Below are 24,672 nucleotides of genomic sequence, written 5' to 3' on the forward strand. Positions count from 1 at the left end.
GGGCATAGGCCCACCCACGGGGAAGCTAGGCCCAGCCAATCAGAATGAGTTTTTCTCCACAAAAAGGCTTTATTACAGACAGAAATACTCCTTAGTTTCATCAGCTGTCCGGGTGGCTGGTGAAGAAGAAGCATGTGAAGGTCCTGGGCTGGAGCGGTTACACGTGGTCTGCAGTTGTGAGGCCGTTTGGACGTACTGCCAAATTGTCTGAAGCTTATGGTAGAGAAATGAACATAAAATTCTCTGGCAACAACTTTGTTCGACACACTCCCTCAAAACTTGAGAAATCTGTGGCATTGTAACGTTCGTCTAAGTCGTTCTCCTCCTCAGACGAGGAGGAGCATGGATTGGACCAAAACGCAGCGAGGTGTGTAGACATAATGCTAGAATTTATTAGACAAGACGAACACGCGGGCAGTTCAGGCGCCGCTGGCCAGACGGCAGACTCTGGCCGGCTGAGGCGCACTGTAGGCCTGGTGCGTGGTGCCGGAACTGGTGGTACCGGGCTAAGGACACGCACCTTAAGGCTAGTGCGGGGAGCAGCAACAGGACGCACAGGAGGCTTGGTGCGTGGTGCCGGAACTGGTGGTACCGGGCTGGAGACACGCACCTCCGGGCTAGTGCGTGGAGGAGGAACAGGGCTCTGGAGACGCACAGGAGGCTTGGTGCGTGGTGCCGGAACTGGTGGTACCGGGTTGTAGAACCGCACCATAGGGCTAGTGCGTGGAGGAGGAACAGGGCTCTGGAGACGCACAGGAAGCCTGGTGCGTGGTGTAGGCACTGGTGGTACTGGGCTGGGGCGGGGAGGTGGCGCCGGATATACCGGACCGTGCAGGCGTACTGGCTCCCTTGAGCACCGAGCCTGCCCAACCTTACCTGGTTGTATGCTCCTCGTAGCCCGACCAGTGCGGGGAGGTGGAATAACCAGCACTGGCCTGTGTTGGCGAACCGGGGACACCATGCGTAAGGCTGGTGCCATGTACACCGACCCGAGGAGACGTACTGGAGGCCAGATATGTTGAGCCGGCTTCATGGCACTTGGCTCAATGCTCAATCTAGCCCTACCAGTGCGGGGAGGTGGAATAACCCGCACCGGGCTATGCACACGTACAGGAGACACCGTGCGCTCTACCGCATAACACGGTGTCTGCCCGTACTCTCGCTCTCCACGGTAAGATCGGGAAGTTGGCGCAGGTCTCCTACCTGACTTCGCCAGACTACCCTTTAGCCCCCCCCCCCCCCCCAAGAAATGGGCATGGCTTACAGGCTTGACTTACAGGCTTCCTACCACGTCGTCGTGCTGCCTCCATTCGCCGGTATCCCTCCTCACACTGCGCCAGAGAATCCCAGGCGGGCTCCGGCCTTCTCCCTGGGTCGATCGCCCACCTGTCGATCTCCTCCCACGTAGTGTAGTCCAGGTTTTGCTCCTGCTTCTGTGCTGCCTCCTCATACCGCCGCCTCTCGGCTTTAGCTGCCTCCAGCTCTTCACGAGGGCGGCGATATTCTCCAGGTTGTGCCCATGGTCCTTTACTGTCCAGTATTTCCTCCCATGTCCAGAAATCCTGAGATAGCTGCTGCTGTCGCTGCTGCCCGTTACCCCGCTGCTTGATCCTTTGTTGGTGGGTGATTCTGTAACACTCGTCTAAGTCGTTTTCCTCCTCAGACGAGGAGGAGCATGGATCGGACCAAAACGCAGCGAGGTGTGTAGACATAATGATAGAATTTATTAGACAAGACGAACAAGAAGCACACTTGATAAATTACAAAATAACAAAACGACGTAGACCGACCTGAACATGAGAACTTAACAAACAACGAAGAACGCACGAACAGGAACAGACTACACAAACGAAACAGTCCCGTGTGGTACAAACACTGACACGGAAGACAATCACCCACAAACCAACAGTGAGAACAGCCTACCTTCATATGGTTCTCAATCAGAGGAAACGTCAAACACCTGCCCCTGATTGAGAACCATATAAGGCTAATTAACCATGAACCTAAACAAGAAACAAATAACATAGACTGCCCACCCCAACTCACGCCCTGACCATACTAAACAAATACAAAAACAACAGAAAACAGGTCAGGAACGTGACAGGCATTGTGTTATGTGACAAAACTGCACATTTTAGAGTGGCCTTTTATTGTCTCCAGCACAAGGTGCACCTGTGTAATGATCATACTGTTTAATCAGCTTCTTGATATGCCACACCTGTCAGGTGGATGGAGTATCTTGGCAAAGGATAAATGCTCACTAACAGGGATGTAAACAAACTTGTGCACAACATCTGAGAGAAATAATATTTTTGTGCGTATGGAACATTTATGGAATTGTTTATTTCAGCTCATGAAACAAACACTTGACATGTTGCGTTTATATTTTTGTTCAGTATATGTGACCGTATACAAATGTAAGCAAGGTATGAAATGATTATGTTTTAGTCTAATATTATATCTGTTTGGGCTTCTTGCCGTCAATTTTCAGTCCCCAAATTATTAGTAAATGTGTTCTGGCCCACTGACCATCCGCAAAATAAAAAGTTGTGCCACAGCTGAATTTAGTTGATGATCCCTGATGTAGACGTTCCAAATTTTCATGACCACCGCAGCCCTACTTGGGAGCAAGCAAATGCACCACGCACAAACACACGCTGTGTATGCATAAGCACACACACATCACACAGACAGACACTTCCCTCTGGCCCACCCGTTACCCAGCTGCCAGCCTGTCTGTGTGCGATATGACTAGGGCCAGCAGTACAACTTTAATCTGGGTGGATGCCAGTGTGTCATAGCTGTGCCTGCAGTGTGTGTGTGTGTGTGTGTGTGTGTGTGTGTGTGTGTGTGTGTGTGTGTGTGTGTGTGTGTGTGTGTGTGTGTGTGTGTGTGTGTGTGTGTGCATACGAGCATCTGTGTGTACGTGCAATAATCTGTATGTATGTGTACATCAATATGCGTGTGTGTGCCAGTGTTGTGGCCCTGCCTGCAGTGTGTGTGTGTGTGTGTGTGTGTGTGTGTGTATGTGTGTGTGTGTGTGTGTGTGTGTGTGTGTGTGTGTGTGTGTGTGTGTGTGTGTGTGTGTGTGTGTGTGTGTATATGTGTGTGTATGTGTGTGTATGTGCCCACGCACTTGTGTGTGGCATCTATGTGTGTGCCAATGTTGTGGCCAGTGCCTGCAGTGTGTGTGTCACTAACAACAACAACAGAGCTCTGGGCAGCTCTCAGCTCCCTCTCCTCTCCAGTAACTCCTCTGTTTATTCCGCACAGTCTGTCATCCCAGAGGGGAAGACAAAACAAACACAGCAGTCATAGACTAAACACACACACGGCAGTGGGAGACTAAACACAGACATCAAGCGCTGCGTGACACAGCAGCACTCAGCTAATGATAGCTGCTTCAGTCAGCGTCACACCATTCAATGACTTGAATGTCTTTCCGTCTGGGGTCCCTAGTCTGCATAGGTCAATAAGGACAGTCAAACAATGAAAGAAATACACAGTAAAAAAACACATCTAACGTGTGTTGATATTTGTTTAGGAGAAGATAGCAGCCCAGGGTAACGATCGCTCCGTCTGTGTAGCGCCATTAATTACTTAATGGCTGTCTTTACTTCTGGAGTTTCTGTCTCAGGAGGGTAATGGGGACAGTCAAGTCGGAAATTAATGATATTTGAAAGACATTAAAAACAAATGGGTCTAGATATTGAATTAGGAGGACATGGTACCTACAGTATATTAGCATGTTTGTGCTTCATGTCAAAATCATACTTAAGGCCCCCCGAGTGGCGCAGTGCATCGCTGTGCTAGCTGTGCCACTAGAGACCCTGGTTTGAGTCCACGCTCCGTCGCAGCTGGCCGCGACCGCTAGACCCATGGGGCGGCGCACAATTGGCCCAGCGTCGTCCTGGTTAGGGGAGGGTTTGGCCGCAGGGATGTTCCTGTCCCATCGCACACTAGCGACTCCTGTGGCGGACCGGGCGCAATGCACACTTACATGGTCGCCTGGTGTGTACGGCGTTTCCTCTGACACATTGGTGCGGCTGGCTTCCTGGTTGAGTGGGTGTTGTGTCAAGAAGCAGCGCGGCTTGGCTGGGTTGTGTTTCGGGAGGACGCACGGCTCTCGAACTTCACCTCTCCTGAGTCCGTACGGGAGTTGCAGCGATGGGACAGGACTATAACTACCAATTGGATACCTCGAAAAAGGTGTAAAAAAATCACAAGTTGATTGTGTAGCTCAATGAAGTTACATATGGATGATTTGGACATGACGCGCGAAAATGCTAATATAGAACCATAGACTTTGTGCAACAAATGCAAAAAAGTTAGCATTTGAAACAGTGGCCAGGTAAACAAAACCAAAGCATGGATTGCTGTCATGCATTGTCCATAGAATGCTTCAAAGTTCAATGCAGATGTTTTTATCTCAATATCAAATCCTTTCTGGGTAACAATTAAGTACCTTACTGAGATTCTATTAAATTAAAATGGTAAAAAATAAACAAAAATAGCTTCTTGGCAAAGCTCAATTTCTCAATAAATAATTTAGCTAGGAATGTCTGGGAGTGGTCTGAGTGGGGATGGGGAAAACTGAAAACTAGCTGTTATTGGCAGAGAGGTTTGGAACTTTCTTTCTTATTTGTCTATTAACAAATCCACCATGCAGGCCAAAGCTCCAATCCCACCAAAACAGGCTGAATTTTAAGCTTTTACACTAAAAGGCTAGTATCAAAATGTTTACAATTTCACAGTATTATTCCAACCTCATAGTATGGAAATATATATAAAACTAGTTTTGACTGCACTGGGCCTTTAAGGAAACCGATGTGTTATTTTGCAATTTGGGTCAACTACCCCTTTAACTTTTGTAGCTTGTACACAACGCTTGTAAAACTATTGGCGTTACACAAATAGTTATTGTGCACCCTGGCTGATCCTAGGACAAATGGGACAAGGGTTGCAAAATTCTGGTAACTTTACAGATTCTTGATTTCCTGCTCTTTCCTTCCTGATTCCGGTAAACTTCCAACTGGGAAACCTGGGAATTTTGGGAAAGTTACTGTAATATGTAACCCTAACTGAAAGTATATAATTGAATAGACAATTGTCAGGCCTTCATTTCCCATCTTAACCCACATAGAGAATGTTTTTATACTTAATTTTTCCAGAATAAAGTTCTCTCTCTCTGCCCCTTCCCCTCTCTTTTCACCTTTTATTCCTCTCCTTCCCTTCCTCCCACTCTCTGTGTCTCCAACTTCTCATCAGCCTTTATTTCAGCTCATTAAAGGCGTGCCCACAGACACCTATCTCATTCCTCTGCTCGCTCAACCTTTCACTCGCAAGATGTTCCCATTAGAGCGGCACACACGGCAAAACCACACACACACTCTCTCACCTCAAACACGGCCAGTGCGTAGGGGTGTCCCAGTCTCTCTGAGGAGGACAGGTGTGTCCGGCGGTGAGCCCCGTTCAGGTCCACGCTGGAGATGAGGTGCAGCTTGGAGTCTACCCAGTACAGACGCCTGTTGGCTACATCTGATGCACGCACGCACACGCACACACACACACCCACACACACATTGATGGCCACTTGGGCAGACATACAGCTCCGAAAACATTGCTCATTATAATATTTAGTCAAACGATCAATTGGGGTTAGATCAAGAAGTTTCAACTCAAAGGAGATGAGTTATCAACTGTAAAAGTCTAAGTTCACTATGTAACAAAACTAGTGAAATCCAAACCAGAACAAAGCAAGAAACAAAGGAAAAGCACTTTACAAATGGACTGTATTATCATGATTAACATTGGAACTGCTAAAGCAGATATTTTGACTGCTCCTTGATTTTTCCAAAATAAGTCTTTTTAACACATCGTCAGTGTTAGAACCTTAATATCACAAACAGAACTGGAGTTATAACCAGTTTTAGGAGGGCATGTCATTTTTTAAATGGTTTTCCCCCGTTGACCCTCCTTTTCCCGACAGTTTGGCCTGCTCCGCTCCTTCTCCCCAGCTGATAATCACCCCGATAACTGCCTCGATACTGAACCTAAACTATACCGAAACGAATTTTAACTCATATAACAACAGATTAAATATACTAAAGTATGTTGGGCGAAAGGGGGAGAATGGGTGAGTTGAAGAGCGAGGGGAAGTGAACGATGCATAATTATGTAATCACCAATTGTGAATGAAGAACAGGGCGGGCCATTCTATTGCATTGGTGTACTCTAATCATAATCTCTAAATGGTATGTACCCTATATCAGTCCACCAAATCAAAGCAGTCTTATCAGTCTACTCTGACCTACTTGGAGTAGGCTACACAGTGAGAGCATGCGTAATTGTACCGGAGACTATCAAGCACTACAAGCAAACAAGGCTATGTTAAAGTGCGTCAAGCAAGTGAAGGTTACGAAGAACGTATCTGTTAGGACAAGGGATAACAGCTCAATTAAATCCAACTGATGCCATTGCGTGAAGACGCACTCAATGTAAGCACGAGCTGACAATAATCGACTATTTTTTACTACTGTCATATTGACACATTCATTATAATTCATTATAATGCCAGAGCATGCACAGACCAGCTGGCTGGTGTGTTTACGGACACATTCAATCGCTCCCTATCCCAGTCTGCTGTCCCCACATGCTTCAAGATGGCCACCAGTGTTTCTGTACCCAAGAAGGCAAAGATAACTGAACTAAATGACTACTGCCCCGTAGCACTCACAACTGTCATCGTGAAGTGCTTTGAGAGACTAGTCAAGGATCATATCACCTCCACCTTACCGGCCACAATAGACCCACATCAATATGCATAAAGCACAAACAGGTCCACAGACGATGCAATCACCAGCACACTGCCCTATCCCATCATGTACAAGAGGAATACCTATGTAAGAATGCTGTTCATCGACTATAGCTCAGCATTCAACACCATAGTACCCACCAAGCTCATCATCAAGCTGGAGGCCCTGGGCCTCAACCCCACCCTGTGCAATTGGGTCCTGGACTTTCTGATGGGCCACCCCCAGGTGGTGAAAGTAGGAAACATCTCCACCTCGCTGACCATCAACACTAGGGCCCCACAAGGGTGCGTGCTCAGCCCCCTCCTGTACTCCCTGTTCACCCACGACTGCAAAATGCAGTTTTTCACCATTCCTGACATTTAATCCTAGTAAAAATTCCCTGTCCTATGTAAGTTAGGATCACCACTTTATTTTAAGAATGTGAAATGTCAGAATAATAGAATAATAGTAGAGAATAATTTATTTCAGCTTTTATTTATTTCATTACATTCCCAGTGGGTCAGAAGTTTACATACACTCAATTAGCATTTGGTAGTATTGCCTTTAAATTGTTTAACTTGAGTCAAATGTTTCGGGTAGCCTTCCACAATCATCCCACAATAAGTTGGGTGAATTTTCCCATTCCTGCTGACAGGACTGGTGTAACTGAGTCAGGTTTGTAGGCATCCTTGCTCGCACACGCTTTTTCAGTTCTGCCCACAAATTTTCTATAGGATTGAGGTCAGGGCTTTCTGATGGCCACTCCAATAACATGACTTGTTGTCCATAAGCCATTTTGCCACAACTTTGGAAGTATGCTTGGGGTTACTTATTTGCAACCAAGCTATAACTTCCTGATTGATGTCTTGATGTTCCTTCAATATATACACATAATTTTCCTTCCTCATGATGCCATCTATTTTGTGAAGTGCACCAGTCCCTCCTGCAGCACAACAGGATGCTGCCACCCCCGTGCTTCACGGTTGGGATGGTGTTCTTCGGCTTGCAAGCCTCCCCCTTTTTCCTCCAAACATAATGATGGTCATTATGGCCAAACAGTTCTATTTTTGTTTCATCAGACCAGAGGACTTTTCTCCAAAAAGGACAATCTTTGTCACCATTTGCAGTTGCAAAAAAAATATTTTTTATGGCGGTTTTGGAGCAGTGGTTCCTTCCTTGCTGAGGGCCTTTCAGGTTGTCGATATAGGACTCGTTTTACTGTGGATATAGATACTTTTGTACCTGTTTCCTCCAGCATCTTCACAAGATCCTTTGCTGTTGTTCTGGGATTGATTTGCACTTTTCGCACCAAAGTACGTTCATCTCTTGGAGACAGAACGTGTCTCCTTCCTGAGCGGTATAATGGCTGCGATGTCCCATGGTGTTTATACTTGTGTACTATTGTTTGTACAGATTAACGTGGTACCTTCAGGCATTTTGAAATTGCTCCCAAGGATGAACCAGACTTGTGGAGGTCTACCATTTTATTTGAAGTCTTGGCTGATTTCTTTTGATTTTCTCATGATGTCAAGCAAATAGGCACTGAGTTTGAAGGTAGGCCTTGAAATACATCCACAGGTACACCTCCAATTGACTCAAATTATGTAAATTAGCCTAACAGAAGCTTTTAAAGCCATGACATCATTTTCTGGCACAGTCAACTTAGTGTATGTAAACTTCTGACCTACTCGAATTGTGATACAGTGAATTATAAGTGAAATAATCTGTCTGTGAACAATTGTTAGAAACATTACTTTTGTCATGCACAAAGTAGATGTCATAACCGACTTGCTAAAATGATAGGTTGTTAACAAGAAATTTGTGGAGTGGTTTGAAAAACGAGTTTTAATGACTCCAACCTAAGTGTATGTAAACTTCCGACTTCAACTGTATATACTGTATTTTATACCATCTATTGCACCTTGCTGTCACGTGTGTTCCCTCTCCGGCCTCTAGGTCACCAGGCTGCTCGTTAGGGCGCACACCTGTCACCAGCGGTGTGCACATAATGACACTCACCTGGACTCCATCACCTGACTACCTGCACTTAATTACCTGCACTTTATATGTCATTCCCTTTGGTTTCTTCCCCAGTCGTCATTGTAGGTGTCTCATGTCGGTGTGCTGCTAGTGTTTCTTTTTTTGTTCATTTATTAATTAAATGTATTCACTCCCTGAACTTGCTTCCCGACTCTCAGCGTACATTGTTACCCTTGCCTATGCCGCTCGGCCATCGCTCATCCATATACTTATATGTACATATTCTCATTCACCCCTTTAGATTTGTGTGTATTAGGTAGGTGTTGGGGAACTGTCAGATTACTTGTTAGATATTACTGCACTGTCGGAACCAGAAGCATTAGCATTTCGCTACCCTCGCATTAACATCTGCTAACCATGTGTATGTGACCAATAAACTTTGCTTTGATTTGATTACTTTTGTGCTGATTTTCACTATTTATCAAGGCCACTTGGCACTCATAATGATGTTTAGGCTACTGATGTTTTCATCATTTGGGGTATTTTTTCTTTTTTTGTCGTTATAAAAATAAACTGTTACCATGTTCCAACACATATGCTTTCTGTTTCATAGTTGTAATGAAGACACTCCATGAATAAAATTGATTGAACACTTGAATTTTGTGTTTTTACAAAAAGCCTGCATAGCATAATGAAAATTCTGTTGTGTTATAAAATAATAATAATAGTATTCTAATGTTACTCAAGACCTTATTATTTTTGCAATAGCATATATGAAATGTATTAATTACACTGTTAGAATGTTGCAGTCACAATGACTGCTCATTAGGTTGAGGCCCAGCTGTTCTCGTGTTAAAAGGTTTCTAAGGCGCACAGATATAGAGGATTTTTTTTTTTTAAGCTTGCTTGAAAAATACATTTTATTGTTAAAACCAAAGTATTTCAGCAAATGCTTTCAACAGGGTATATCTAACGCGGCGCCTCCTCTTGACAACGCTTCGCTCCAACACTTTACTCCAACGCTTCGTTCCAACCCAATGATTGGCTTGAAATTTGCATAAAGTAGAGCAAAGCTGAACTTTTTCTACCACTCTGCTAGCAGGATTCTCGCCGCTTACCTTCCTACAATCCCCCGCATATCTCTCTGGGGGCAGAACTTCTAATGCAGTGAAAACCCACTGTAAGGCGCTCACCTAAAAGTGGTGTTGCGTAAACCCCCCCCGTGTGTGTGTGCGTGCGTGTGTGCGTCTGGGTCTGTCTAGATCTGTTTGTGTTTGTGTGTGTATGTGTGTGTATATATGTGACCATATATGTGAGTCTGTGTGCGAGCCCTCTTACCTAGGGTGATGCCGTTGGGCCACTCGATGTTATCTGACACCAAGACCTGTCGGTCCACCCCATTCATCCCAGCCTTCTCAATTTTGGCCCGGGTGCCCCAGTCAGACCAGTACATGAACCTGGGGAGAGGAATGGTGGTCCTCTGTAGATCAGTTGGTAGAGCGCTTGGAACGCCAGGATAGTGGGTTGATCCCCGTGACCACCATTATGTAAAATGTATGCCTGCATGACTAAGTCGGTTTGGAAAAAAGCATCTGCTGAAAGGCATATATTATGATATTCTCGGGAAACCAACACGAAATCAAGTTGTTTACTGCTGTATGCATGTTTACACCACACTTACCCGTGCTGGGGGTCCAGGGCTATGGCTCTGGGCTCGCTGAGTTCCGTGTCCACCAGCACCCTCCTCTTGAGGCCGTCGTAGGCCGAGGCCACCGAGACGGTCTTGTGGCCCGAGTCGGTCCAGTAGAGGTTGTGCTGGACCCAGTCTAGGGCCAGGCCCTCGGGCGAGAGGAGAGAGCCAGAGTCCACCAGGGTCACCTGCTGGGACGGGACACTGGCCTCCGGGATCAGAGCACTGGGGGATGGCAATATGACAATAGATAGGGGTGTAAAAAGAAAAGCTTGTGAATCACACTCAAAGACTTGCACCAGCTACCTCGAAAGAGGGAAAGTAAGAGCCAGGATTCAACGCAGATAGACGACCTGTGCACTGTGATTGAATTTTAAAGGGGATTTATACTTGAGCAAACGTCAGACGGGTAACGGTCTGCCAGAGGAGATTTATATCCCTGCTGAAGACACATTTATGAAGATTCTTTTAAATGTATGATTTCAATGTAGGATTATAATTAGCCGTCTTTTCCCCCCAAATCAGTTCTTTAAATATGCAACAAGTGCTTTGTTTCATTATGTTCAGCCATTTTCTTTGGCCAAATTAAGTTCCAACTGTAATATTGTGTTTGCCGCAACATAAAAGAGTTACCGGTAGGGTTACTAGGGCTACTCGCTCTCAAAACATGAAAAGGAAAACCCCAAAAAAGGCGAGATGCAAAACTTACTTTAATGCCACAATATAATAACCTGTTCATGTTTTCCCTATAAACAATGACTTGACTTACTTTCAATACTACCCTAATAAAGTTGTCAAGGTTTGATGTGGTATGGCTATTAGTAGGACTAGCTACTGCAGGCCTATGAAGGCAGAACGCATCAGCCCTCCCAACTGCCTCCGACAGTTGAACCTGAGGTGATGAAGAATGTTTTAGACCTGCCAGAGTTAATCCTTTAATCTAACAATATAATGTTATGAAACATATTCTGATTGAAAATTTACAAATTAGCTTCCTTCTGTATGCTTTATCTGTGTAGCAGAAGCCTGTTGGTGTTGGGAACATATTGCCGGCATATCTCTATCTTTCTCTTGGTCTCTCTAGGGCTAGGAGTAAGCTTCTCTTCCTTTATGTATATTTTTTGAAATATTAATATCATACAGTGGATGCCTTAGCTTATAGGCCTACATGCAAGCAATGCCCTGATGAATGTAGCTCTTTAAGCTCAGAGGGGGGAAATTCATGTTTTAGGAAAGTTAAAAATCAATAAAACAACAGGCTATGAAGTTTAGAATATGCTACACATCGAAACACAACCGAATATTTTTGTTGTTGTTATATGCAATTTTTGAGGACACGTAACTGTGGATCATTTGGACAGTATCACTTGTTTATTGGTGGCGCTGGCAGCACCCAGTCGGAGGTTTCTTTCGCTCTTTCGTTCTACTCTCAGATCTGAATGGGTGTCTGGGATCCGAACCAGCACGGGTCTGTTTGGGTCTTATTATCAACAGGCCTTTTCAGAACGGGTCTGACTGTCCTCGGGTTCATTCTGAGCGGGTCTGTTTTTAAAAAATGTATTAATGCATATCGGGTTGGGTGGGAAAGCCACAGATCCATTTCAGAACAGACTTAACTTTTTGGACCCGTGAAGACCTCTCGTGCACAGGTCAGTAATCTGTGTTGGTTTGAATCTCTGCCTCAGTTGCTGATGGTCCTAGTGGTGCCAGTAACAGAGTGACACTTGTGGCTGGCCATGGCTTAACGAAATAAATTAACCTTGTGTTAATTTCATAGGGTTCATCTCACAGTCAGTCTCTGTAGGTGAGACACTGTATCCAGAATAGCAGCTGTCCACACAGGGAGCTGTCCTACAAGCTAATGACTGGGCACCTTTACAACAGGGGAGATGAGTATAGGTAATGGGTATAGATTCCAGTTCTCTGATATACTGTCCCAATTAGCACACTCCCATGTGGGATAAGAGACACCAGGTAGAGGTTAGAGAGGTATGAGGGATAAAACAAATGAGTTTATTAAAAGTGACTGGCTCCCACTCAAGTAGGAAAAAATGATAATATAATAATGTACATAATCCACTAGATTAATCCATATTAATCCAATCCATCTGTGTTGAAATGCGTTCAGATGAACAACTTTTGAAATATATTTATTTTTCAAGACAAACATTTTCAAAAACAAAGCAATCCTAAGAGGTGATTGCATAAGGAAATTAGTGAGTGAGTGATTGTCCTTCCCAAAGTTCATAGGTTATCTATTCGGAAAGGGGTCCGATTTTTTCCCCTCAAAGTTCCCAGGTGGGAATCAGGAAGCAATGATTAAATTGGAAATCCTCCAAGTAGGATTTCTGAAAAACCTGTGAACTTGGGGAAAGTTTCAGGAATTTTGTAAATTGCAGCTCTAAGGTCAAGTGTCAGAACCAGTACCTGTAGATGTTGCGGTGGAAGCGGTCGCACCAGAACAGGCGGTTATTGGTCACGTCTATGTCAAGTGCCACAGCGTTTTTCTGGGTTGCCAGCACCTGGCTGTAATCCTTCTTCACTGGGTCCACCCGACGGATCTCATGGCGGTTGGTGAACATCAGGTAGGGAGACTTCCCTGTAGAAGGGAAAGTGGAGAGGTCAAGTTATTTCGCCCATATTCTATGGCCAGAATTCATATTCTATGGCCTATCTTCCTGGGGTCTTTCTACAGAAGGGGTGAGAAAGTATTCACACCCCTTGACTTTTCAAATCTCATTTTATTTGTCACATGCGCCGAATACAACAGGTGTAGAACTTACAGTGGAATGCTTACTTACAAGCCCTTAACCAACAATGCAGTTTTAAGAAAATAAGAGTTAATAAAATATTTACTAGATAAACTGAAGTAAAAAAGTAACACAATAAACAAAACAATAACCGAGTCAATGTGTGGGGTACAGGTTAGTCAAGGTAAATGAGGTCATATGTACATGTAGGTAGGGGTAACCAGAGTCAATGTGTGGGGTACAGGTTAGTCAGGGTAAATGAGGTCACATGTACATGTAGGTAAGGGTAACCAGAGTCAATGTGTGGGGTACAGGTTAGTCAGGGTAAATGAGGTCATATGTACATGTAGGTAGGGGTAAACAGAGTCAATGTGTGGGGTACAGGTTAGTCAGGGTAAATGAGGTCACATGTACATGTAGGTAGGGGTAAACAGAGTCAATGTGTGGGGTACAGGTTAGTCAGGGTAAATGAGGTCATATGTACATGTAGGTAGGGGTAACCAGAGTCAATGTGTGGGGTACAGGTTAGTCAGGGTAAATGAGGTCATATGTACATGTAGGTAGAGGTAAACAGAGTCAATGTGTGGGGTACAGGTTAGTCAGGGTAAATGAGGTCATATGTACATGTAGGTAGGGGTAACCAGAGTCAATGTGTGGGGTACAGGTTAGTCAGGGTAAATGAGGTCATATATACATGTAGGTAGGGGTAAACAGAGTCAATGTGTGGGGTACAGGTTAGTCAGGGTAAATGAGGTCATATGTACATGTAGGTAGGGGTAAACAGAGTCAATGTGTGGGGTACAGGTTAGTCAAGGTAAATTAGGTCATATGTACATGTAGGTAGGGGTAACCAGAGTCAATGTGTGGGGTACAGGTTAGTCAGGGTAAATGAGGTCATATGTACATGTAGGTAGGGGTAAATAGAGTCAATGTGTGGGGTACAGGTTAGTCAAGGTAAATTAGGTCATATGTACATGTAGGTAGGGGTAAACAGCAGTTTAAAATGCAAATAGTCAATTTGATTAATTATGGCTCGGGGGTAGAAGCTGTTAAGTAGCCTTACCCAGAAAGACTTACCCTGAAAGACTCACGCTGTAAACCATTCTACTGCCAATGTTTGTCTATGGAGATTGCAAGGCTGTGTGTTAGATTTTATACACCTGTCAGCAACGGGTGTGGCTGAAATAGCCGAGTCCACATAGCGTACATGATACGCAAGTGCACACTGTATATGCTCTTGCCACACACACACTGAACCCCCCCCCCCCCCCCCCAAAAAAAACCCATCAAAAGCTAGTGGAGCAGGATAAAGAAACATTATCTAATTAAACCACACTACTTTCCTATCTAGCTTTAGCGACAGATTGACGTATTTACATTCTGAATCAATCTAATTACGCTCACATGCCCTCGAGGCACCAAGGTGAGTCACAGCAGTTTAGCTCATTACAACAAATTATTTCTAATAGCGTGACATGAGTACCTCTCCAAATAACAATGCCAAGAGGGTAATTTCTGTCATTTTTGTCTCATCAGAAAATAATCCCCAAAAGGTTGAAGAGAGAGGAATTGAGAAAAGAGGAGAGAAGAGGCCATGTTTACATTCTTAAAAAAACATTTCCTAATTGGAAGCAGTGGGATAGTTACACACAACGCTCATTCACCGACTAAAGAAGCAGTGGTTTGTACGTGTGTGTCAGTGAATGAGTGATTGAGTGAGTTTGTGAATGAGTGAGTGTGACTAAAGTAGCAGCGGGTCCCTTAAGCCTGTCGACTGCTGTGATATTACTGTCATTAAAATGCACTAATATCATTTAGCACGGCTGGGCTGTGTGTGTTTAAGTATGAGAGTGTGCATCTGTGTGTGTGTGTGTGTGTGTGTGTGTGTGTGTGTGTGTGTGTGTGTGTGTGTGTGTGTGTGTGTGTGTGTGTGTGTGTGTGTGTGTGTGTGTGTGTGTGTGTGTGTGTGTGTGTGTGTGTGTGAGAGAGAGAATCAGCAGTCATACTGAGAATTTGCAGCGTACCACCCTGCATACCACTGCTGGCTTGCTTCTGAAGCTAAGCAGGGTTGGTCCTGGTCAGTCCCTGGATGGGAGACCAGATGCTGCTGGAAGTGGTGTTGGAGGGCCAGTAGGAGGCACTCTTTCCTCTGGTCTAAAAAAATATCCCAATGCCCCAGGGCAGTGATTGGGGACACTGCCCTGTGTAGGGTGCCGTCTTTCGGATGGGACGTTAAACGGGTGTCCTGACTCTCTGAGGTCATTAAAGATCCCATGGCACTTATCGTAAGAGTAGGGGTGTTAACCCCGGTCTCCTGGCTCAATTCCCAATCTGGCCCTCAAACTATCATGGTCACCTAATAATCCCCAGTTTACAATTGGCTCATTCATCCCCCTCCTCTCCCCTGTAACTATTCCCCAGGTCGTTGCTGCAAATGAGAATGTGTTCTCAGTCAACTTACCTGATAAAATAAATAAATACTGACACTTGTTAGGTGTTTTAGATTAACTACGTACCAACCCAGGTGCGTGAAAAGACAATGAGGAGCAACAAGATAATTCAGAGGAAAATGTAAGTGCCTCTTTGTTATCAAAAACCAATATGGCATTAAAACCTTTATATGGGTGCTACGGGTGTTGTTTCTTTCCTGAAATACAGAAACACCTAATTGAACCTCTTGGGTGCTTGTTGATGCAGCAAACAGAGAGCAGATATAACCTTATAGTCTCCTGTATAAATATAAAAAAATTATCCAGCTCCTGTGCCATGTGCCACACATCCATAGGCACTAGATCTCAGGAGAATGGATATGAAAAACGCTGAAAGCTCCACCTTGCGATCTGATAGTCTAGGTAGAATTTTAACCATACTGCATACATACCTTTAGGCTAGGGGGCAGTATTTTGACGTCCGGATGAAAAGCGTGCCCAAAGTAAACTGCCTGTTACTCAGGCCCAGAAGCTAGGATATGCATATAATTGGTAGATTTGGATAGAAAACACTCTAAAGTTTCTAAAACTGTTAAAATAACGTCTGTGAGTATAACAGACCTGATTTGGCAGGCGAAACCCAGAGGACAAACCATCCAGGGGGGTGGGAAATTGAGGTCATAGGATTTCCCAATGGTTTTCTATGGGAAGGCCTATTTATGAGGAACCTGGTTGCAGTTCCTATGGCTTCCACTAGATGTCAACAGTCTGGAAATTGTTTGATGTTTTTCTTTTGACAAATTAAGAAGTAGTCCTATTCATTGTAAGTGTCACTCCAGGTGGACTCTACTGTTTTTATGTGCGTGAACTGGAACGCCCCTCACGTTGTTTTTTATCAAGTATTAGAAACAGTTTATTCCGTCTTAAATTTGATCGATTATTTACATTTTAGGATACCTGAGGTTGGATTAGGAACGTTGTTTGAAATGTTTGGACCAAGTTTACAGGTAACTTATTCGATACTTTGTTGTCATGTTGGGCGAGTTGGAACTGGTGTATTTCAGAATCAAACGAGACAAATAAATTGACATTTTGGGTATATAAAGAAGGAATTTATCGAACAAAATGACCATTCATTGTGTCAATGAGAACTTTGGGATTGCAAAAAGAAGAAGATCTTCAAAGGTAAGGCATTTTTATATGGCTATTTCTGACTTTTGTGTCGCACCTGCCTGGTTGAAAAATTATTTTTATGCGGGGCGCTGTCCTCAGATAATCGCATGGTCTGCTTTCGCAGTAAAGCCTTTTTGAAATCTGACACAGCGGCTGGATTAACAAGAAGTTAAGCTATATTTTGATGTATTACACATATATTTTCGTGAATGTTGAATATTGATATTCCTGTAGTTTGAATTTGGCACGCTGCCATTTCACTGAATGTTGTCAAATCGATCCCGCTAAAGAGATTGGCGCGTGAAAGGGATCCATAAGAGGTTTTAAGGGGTATGGGCTAGGGATCGGTTTGGGGTTCATCTCTTTTCCTTCTCCCTCCCTATCCCCCTTCCCTCCCGCTGTCACTCACCCTCTGCCTTGCCGGTCTTGGGGACGGGGTCCATCTCATAGCACTCATACTTGATGTCTCTACCTCCCTCTGTCTGTCCTCCCTTCATCCCTTCCTCCCTCTGCTTCAACCCTCACTCTATCCCTTCCCCCGTCCCCCTTCCCTCCCGCTGTCACTCACCCTCTGCCTTGCAGGTCTTGGTGACGGGGTCCATCTCATAGCCTTGGTAGCACTCGCACTTGAAGTCTCCCTTGTAGTTGATGCAGATCTGGCTGCAGGCGTTGGGGCTCTCGCACTCATCAATGTCTGGGGCGGAATGGAAGAGGGGGTTATCAATCACACTGGACTCTAATGGCGGAGGTGTGTATGTTGGTTGGTTGGTTCTTATGTCCTCGCGAGGACCTAAAATCCCCCAAAGTCCCCACAAGGATAGAAAAAAAACAAGGACGATCCTCCCTTGTGGGTACATTTCCCACGTCCCCATGAGGACAAAGGCTACTTTAAACTTAGGGGTTAGGTTTAGGGTTAGGGTTATAATTAGTGTTAGGGTAAGGAGTTAGTGGTTAGGTTTAGGGTTACGGGTTAAGGTTAGAGTTAAGGTTAGGGTAAGGGAACTAGGATTTTGAATGGATACACATTTTAGGTCCCCACGAGGATAGAAGAACATAATGTGTGTGTATATGTGGGTGCAGTTGTGAATTTAAGGTGGGGGGTAAAGAGCTGTCACCTTGGACCGACCAGATCTCGCTTGGTAAAATAAAAGGTACAATCAATTCTGTGGCTTAAAAGCTGTACTTTGAAGACAAAATTGCAATTCAAAAAGAGGTGAAAATATGAGACCGTCTCTGTGGGTTCAAGTCTTCACATTTCTTCCAACAGATAGCAGTCTTTAACTTTGAGTGAGATGGAGAAATGATACTGATAAAAAGGAATGGAATTTCGAGAAGGGGGTATAAAGGTCACGGTACTATTTATGTGTGTGTGTGTGTCTATACTGTTCTGTGTGTCTGTGTGTGTGTGTGTGTCTGTGTGTGTGTGTGTGTGCATCTGTATACTGTCGTATGTGTGTGCGCGCACTCTCAATATTCACCTCCACATGTCCTCTTGTCCAGTAGCTGGTACCCGGTGGGACACTGGCACTCGTAGCCAATTGGTCGATCCAGACAGATGTGAGAGCAGCCGCCGTTGTTGAGCGTGCACTCGTTGAGTCCTGGGAGACAGAGGTCAGAGGTCAGATATAACCACTAAGAGAGGCCTTTTAGCACCTGGGTCATATCCATTCAGCACCAAACAAAAGATAACGGACTGAAACAGCGAGGGACTACTTGGACTTAAAACGTTTTCTGGTGCGTGCCCAAATGAACACAACCATGACAGTAACTGAGAGAGTGGCCCAATTCCACTTCTCATTTTCCGTTCCCGTCGCTCACCCCACTTGCTCAGTTCTACTCCATGGAATCTCCCTTGAGTTCCGAAGGAGTTAACACCGTCCTATTGAGAGCCCTTCAATAATTCATTTGGAAGCTTCTCAGCATCTCTGATCTTCCACAATGCCCAGCTTTCTCCTCTCCTCTTCGGTAAAACCCTATCAAATAGCTGCCAGTCAAGTTGCGCTCACATGTTCCCTCACTGTTTTGAAGTAGGACTGAGCGAGAGAAGGAAGCGAATGAATGAAAGCATTCAGGAAGTGAATTAGGCCTGAACACAATAAAGATGAATTGAATCACCAATTAAACAATCAAAGATGGCTGAAAAATGCTTTCCACCAATAACGGTATATCAGTGAATAACAGCGTATCCCAGCGGTTCCCAAACTAGGGGTCGCGTGATATGAAGATGGGGTCGTGGGAGAATTTCCAAAATCATGATAGAAATAAATATATATATATAAAAACATATACAGTAGATACACTACATGACCAAAAGTATGTGGACTAAGAACATCTCATTCCAAAATCATGGGCATTAATATGGAGTTGGTCCCCTTTTGCTGCTATAACAGCCTCCACTCATCTGGGAAGGTTTTCCACTAGATGTTGGAACATTGCTGAGGGGTCTTGCTTCCATTCAGCCACAACAGCATTAGTGAGGTCGGGCACTGATGATGGGTTATTAGGCCCGGCTCGCAGTCGGCGTTCCAATTCACCCCAAAGGTGTTCGATGGGGTTGAGGTCAGGGCTCTGCGCAGGCCAGTCAAGTTCTTCCACACCGATCAAACCACATACTTTTGTATATGTATATTGTATCATAATATCGTACTTGTATCTCAAAATCATTGTAATTTGGTTAACCTTAAAGATCTAAATGAAAATGATTCAAATCTAAAAGACACAATTCAACCACAGAGCCACCTTAGATCATGGGAAAAGGCCGCATTTGATCGTCCCACGGTGAATGGCTACGCTATGAAACAACACAATATTGCAGAGACTTTGATATTACCAGCCACAATTAATATGGTGAAGACAATGTGCGGGAAACGCAAAAGCACAGAAACTCAGATCAGTACCATAGTCAGATAACACTGTTTAAACAAAGAATTGACGCTATTGCTAGCAATCAAGAGGAAACTCTGACTGAATGACTCAAAAACCTCCCCAGCTTATGCTCTCTAAATGGTGAGGGCCTAAATGTCCTTGCATTTGACTTTTTTTCCGCTATACATGTCGGGGGATGCTTTTCACGAGGACATATTGTTCTGTCTCAAGATTCCCGAGCATGAAACGGCACAGTTCGGATCAGTGTGCTGCGTGGCTACGTTGACAATAAACAGATTCCATACGGGATCGAATGGTGGGCTTTTTCACAGATGGGGCTCCATCTATCACAGGACGGCGAGCAGGCCTCTGCACTCTAGTTATGAATGAGTCTCCCTCTGCCATATGGACCGCACTGTATGATACCCCGAGAGCAATTGGCGGCAAAAGAGCTGAGCACAGAACTCAGAGATACTGCAGCAGGTAACTTCGATTGTATACTACATCTAACTACATCCACTGCGCACACGCCTGTTTGCAATACTATGTGGAGATATGAGACCAGAGCATGATGATGTTCTATTTCACACAGCCTTGGTGGTTATCGAGGGGGAGTGTTGGAAATATTTGTTGCATTGAGAGAGGAACTGTTGTAAAAAATTAATAAATAAAAAGATCTGGTTGACTTTCTGTGTAAAGGAAAGAAAATAACAGAAAACAGCATCAGTAAGTGTCCCACACGAGTGGTCTGCTCACCTCCAACGCTTGGAAGAGCACTTTGGGATGGACCTACTTCCCAATCCGTTTGACTGTGATTCTGGATCAGTTGACATGCCAGTAAGTGGAATCAAACAGCTGATCGGGCTGTCGTGACCGAATGACAACGCATTCATGGGTCACTACAGAGGAGTTTTGGTTCCTGACTCAAAGGGAATACCCCGCCGTCTCCCTATGAGCATTAATGCCGCGTTCAAAACAACTGGGAACTCAGAACTGGGAACTCAGAACTGGGAACTCAGAACTGGGAAATCGTAAATCTCAGACGTCTGGGAAAAATCACTTTGAACGGTCATCCAACTCGTAACTCCAACTCGGGAACTCAGGCCCCTTTCTAGAGCTCCGACTTTCCGAACCTAAAGATCACTGATGTCATGAGTTGACCTCGTTCTCAGTTGTTTTGAAAGCACCATGAAACTCATGGTAGGCTACCCTTTGCCGACTCATATCTTTTTTATTTTTTTTATTTTTTCCTTTATTTAACTAGGCAAGTCAGTTAAGAACAAATTCTTATTTTCAGTGACGGCCTAGGAACAGTGGGTTAACTGCCTGTTCAGGGGCAGAACGACAGATTTGTACCTTGTCAGCTCGGGGATTTGAACTTTCAACCTTTCGGTTACTAGTCCAACGCTCTAACCACTAGGCTACCCTGCCGCCCCTAGGCTACCCTGCCGCAATCTATGTGAACCTGGATTCAGTGCTCTCGTCTGCATTAAAACCAAATATCGATCCAGGTTGGATGTGACAGCAGAGATGAGGTGCACACTGTCGATCATCTCATTACATTCTTTCTTTTTCATATGTTTGGGGTCACGAGAATTTTCAGATATCAAAATGGGGTTGTGGGCCAAAAACGTTTGGGAGGCCCTGGGCTAGCTTAAGGAAAAGAAGAAAGATGCATCACAATCAATTTGTGAGAAGCCAGTCTCCACCTAGTGTGTGTGAAAGGTGTTCAATTTGGCAGGTGACCTCTAAATCATTCCTCTCTATTCATGAGAGCTGGTTTGGAAAGCTGCCACAGTTTTCACACTCAAGTAGCCTCAAAGGACCTTCCTGTCACATACACACACACGCACACACACACAGGTAACTGCTCAAATGACAGAAACACCAAGACAACGTGTCTTAATAAGGTGTTGGGACACCACGATCCAGAACAGCTCCAATGTACCTTGGCATAAATTCTACAAGTGTCTGGAACTCTATTGGACGGATGTGACACCATTCTTCAGCGAGAACTACCATAATTTGTTGATTTGTTGATGGTGGTGGAAAACACTGTCTCCAGCACCGCTCTAGAATCTCTCATAAGTGTTCAGCTGGGTTTAGATCGACTGAGCATATGGCTTACATCATTTTCATGCTCATCAAACCATTCAGTGACCACTCGTGCCCTGTGGATGGGGGAATTGTCATTTACATTTACATTTAAGTCATTTAGCAGACGCTCTTATCCAGAGCGACTTACAAATTGGAAAGTTCATACATATTCATCCTGGTCCCCCCCATGGGAATTGAACCCTGGTCCCCCCGTGGGAATTGAACCCACAACCCTGTCATTGCAAGCGCCATGCTCTACCAACTGAGCCACACGGGTCATCCTATGGGGCAAAGCCATGGTAGCCAAAATAATGGCCTGCCCAACATAATGGTATGTTAATTAACTTAGGAATCACACCTGTTTGCTTCCAATACACTTTATATCCCTCATTTACTCAAGTGTTTCCGTTATTTTGGCAGTTACCTGTATGTGCTCACACACACACACACACACACACACACACACACACACACACACACACACACACACACACACACACACACACACACACACACACACACACACACACACACACACACACACACACACACACGTGCGAACACACTTTCTCTCCCTCTCTCTCTATCCCTTTTTATCTCCCTCCCCCCTCTCTCCTTTTCCATCTCTCTTTTCAACCTCTAATGCATCGGCGCTCCTCATAAGCTCATCCGGGGACAGAAGCAGCATCTGCCTGTGTTCAAATGAGAAAGGCTGCATCGTGATACAGCATTCAATCAATACTTGTGCTAATAGGCTTTTATTTCTAATGGAACGGTAAAATATCAAATACATAAAAATATACGCCTGAGCGCACCGAGAAATACACTCCGGTTTATTTTTGCAGCGTTAAGGTTGAGGGGAGTAAATTGGAGTAAATTGGGGCCCATTATCCTGGCCGCTGTGTGTGTGTTTGTGTATGTGTGCTTATAAATACGCTTATACATTTGTGTGCGTGTGTGTTGTGTCTGTGTATAAATGTTTGTGTGAGTATATAGGTGTGTGCGTGCTGTGCATGTGTGTGGTTTACGGCATCTGTGTCCTGGTGTGTCTACCGTATGATGTATAAACATGAGTGTGTTTGCTGCTCCGCTTTAAGGGGAACATCTTGCAAGTGAAGGGTTGAGCGAGCAGAGGGATGAGCTAGGTGTCTGTGGACACGCTTTTAATGAGCTGCAATAAAGCCTGATGAGACCCTGAGTCGGAGAGACAGAGAGGGAGGGAAGGAGAGAGAGAAAAGGAGAAGAGAGGGGGAGGGGCAGAGAAAGAGAGAGATGGGGGCAGGAGAGGGGGAGAGATGGAGAAAGGGAGAGGGGGAGGAAGGGAAGAGAAAAAAAAGGAAGAGAGAAAAGGAGTTAAAAAGAGACGAGACAGATGGAGAGACAGAAAAAAGAGAGAGAACGAGAGAAGGGAGAGGAGCTCCCTTTGGGATTTCTGTTTCGGTTTCATACTTTCTCCTTCCTTGCCCTTCCTTTGCCCTTCCCTCTCTTATGTTCTCTCCACCCTCTTCTCACTTCTTTAATCTCACCCTTACACCACCCCTGTACCTCCCCGTCCCCTGTACCTCCCCTTCCCCTCTACCTCCTCTTCCCCCTCTACCTCCCCTTCCCCTCAACATCCCCTTCCCCCTCTACCTCCCCTTCCCACTCTACCTCCCCTTCCCCTTCTACCTCCCCGTCCTCTGTACCTCCCCTTCCACCACAACATCCCCTTCCCCCTCTACCTCCCCTTCCCACTCTACCTCCCCTTCCCCCTCTACCTCCCCGTCCTCTGTACCTCCCCTTCCACCACAACCTCCCCTTCCCCCTCTACCTCCCCTTCCTCTCTCCCCTGTCTCCAGGGATTTGGAGGTGTGTAGTCCGTGAAAAATCTGTGGCACAGCAATTTACAGATTTTCCAAATTCGATCTATGAATCCTATCGGTCTGGTTTTGACCTCACCACCCGTATAAAAGTCACTAATGCCTTATTACTTGTTATTACTTATTACCACGACACTAATGCTTCTCAGTTTAAGCTCCGCGTTTGATACTATCGACTATCACATTCTCATCAGGCGCCTAGAGACAAATGTTGCTCTTCAAGGTCAGGCGCACTCTTGGTTTCGCTCCTATCTGTCAGACAGACTGTGCACTTAGATAATGAATCCTCGCCCATAACCAGTGTCAGATTCGGCGTACCTGAAGGGTCGGTTTAGGGACCGTTATTGTTGTCATTGCACACCCCTAGGAGATGTAATTTACAAAAACAAAATCAACTTTCATTCTTATGCTGATGATACTCAACTATATCTGTCAATGAAACCCGGTGACGTCACACAAATATTAAACTTACAGAACCTAAATTCATACAAAACCTAAACTATTATTATTTAACAACCCCGTTGTTAAATATAGACGGCGCGGTCTTCCACTCGACTCTAACCTCTCTCTCCTTCGACACCCACATGAAAAACATTTCCAGAGGAACCTACTTTAATTTACCGATGCCGTACTGGCCACACACACCAGTGTTGGGTTTGGCACCGAAACGAGAATGCACAAGCAGAAAAGAACCCCATACGTACTGTAAAATAGGGTGGCGGATCTTTGATGTTATTGAGCTGTTTTGTTTCCACTGGTCCTGGGGCCCTTTGTTAAGGTCAACGGCATCATGGACTTTACCCAGTACAAGGACATTTTTAGAAAAACCTGGTTGCCTCTGCCAGGAGGATGAACCTTGCTAGCACGAACTAGGCTTGGGTCGATATACCGTTTATACCGTATGCCGGGGTATATCAAAATACAATACCGTCAATACCGTTTAAAAAACAGGGGTGCGTGCTACGCCACTGCTTATAACTAACGAGAAGTTAAGTATAACTATAATAAATCTTAAGATGTGTCAAATGAATTATA

At 44.8% G+C, this 24,672-nt stretch overlaps 1 protein-coding gene across 4 annotated transcripts in view; it reads right to left on the reverse strand.

The window, feature by feature from the left end:
- LOC129814417 (low-density lipoprotein receptor-related protein 8-like) overlaps positions 1-24,672 on the reverse strand; it is a 179,444-nt gene that overhangs the window by 17,033 nt on the left and 137,739 nt on the right. For all 4 annotated transcript variants that reach the window (XM_055867526.1, XM_055867527.1, XM_055867525.1 and 1 more), the window contains 6 exons: positions 18,295-18,414; positions 17,385-17,510; positions 12,892-13,063; positions 10,456-10,689; positions 10,113-10,231; positions 5,399-5,538 (listed from right to left, as the gene is read on the reverse strand). In XM_055867526.1, the coding sequence (XP_055723501.1) occupies positions 5,399-5,538; positions 10,113-10,231; positions 10,456-10,689; positions 12,892-13,063; positions 17,385-17,510; positions 18,295-18,414 (911 nt within the window). The remainder of the gene's footprint in view (positions 1-5,398; positions 5,539-10,112; positions 10,232-10,455; positions 10,690-12,891; positions 13,064-17,384; positions 17,511-18,294; positions 18,415-24,672) is intronic.

Source organism: Salvelinus fontinalis, chromosome 17 (assembly GCF_029448725.1).
Source record: "Salvelinus fontinalis isolate EN_2023a chromosome 17, ASM2944872v1, whole genome shotgun sequence".
Lineage (NCBI taxonomy): Eukaryota > Metazoa > Chordata > Actinopteri > Salmoniformes > Salmonidae > Salvelinus > Salvelinus fontinalis.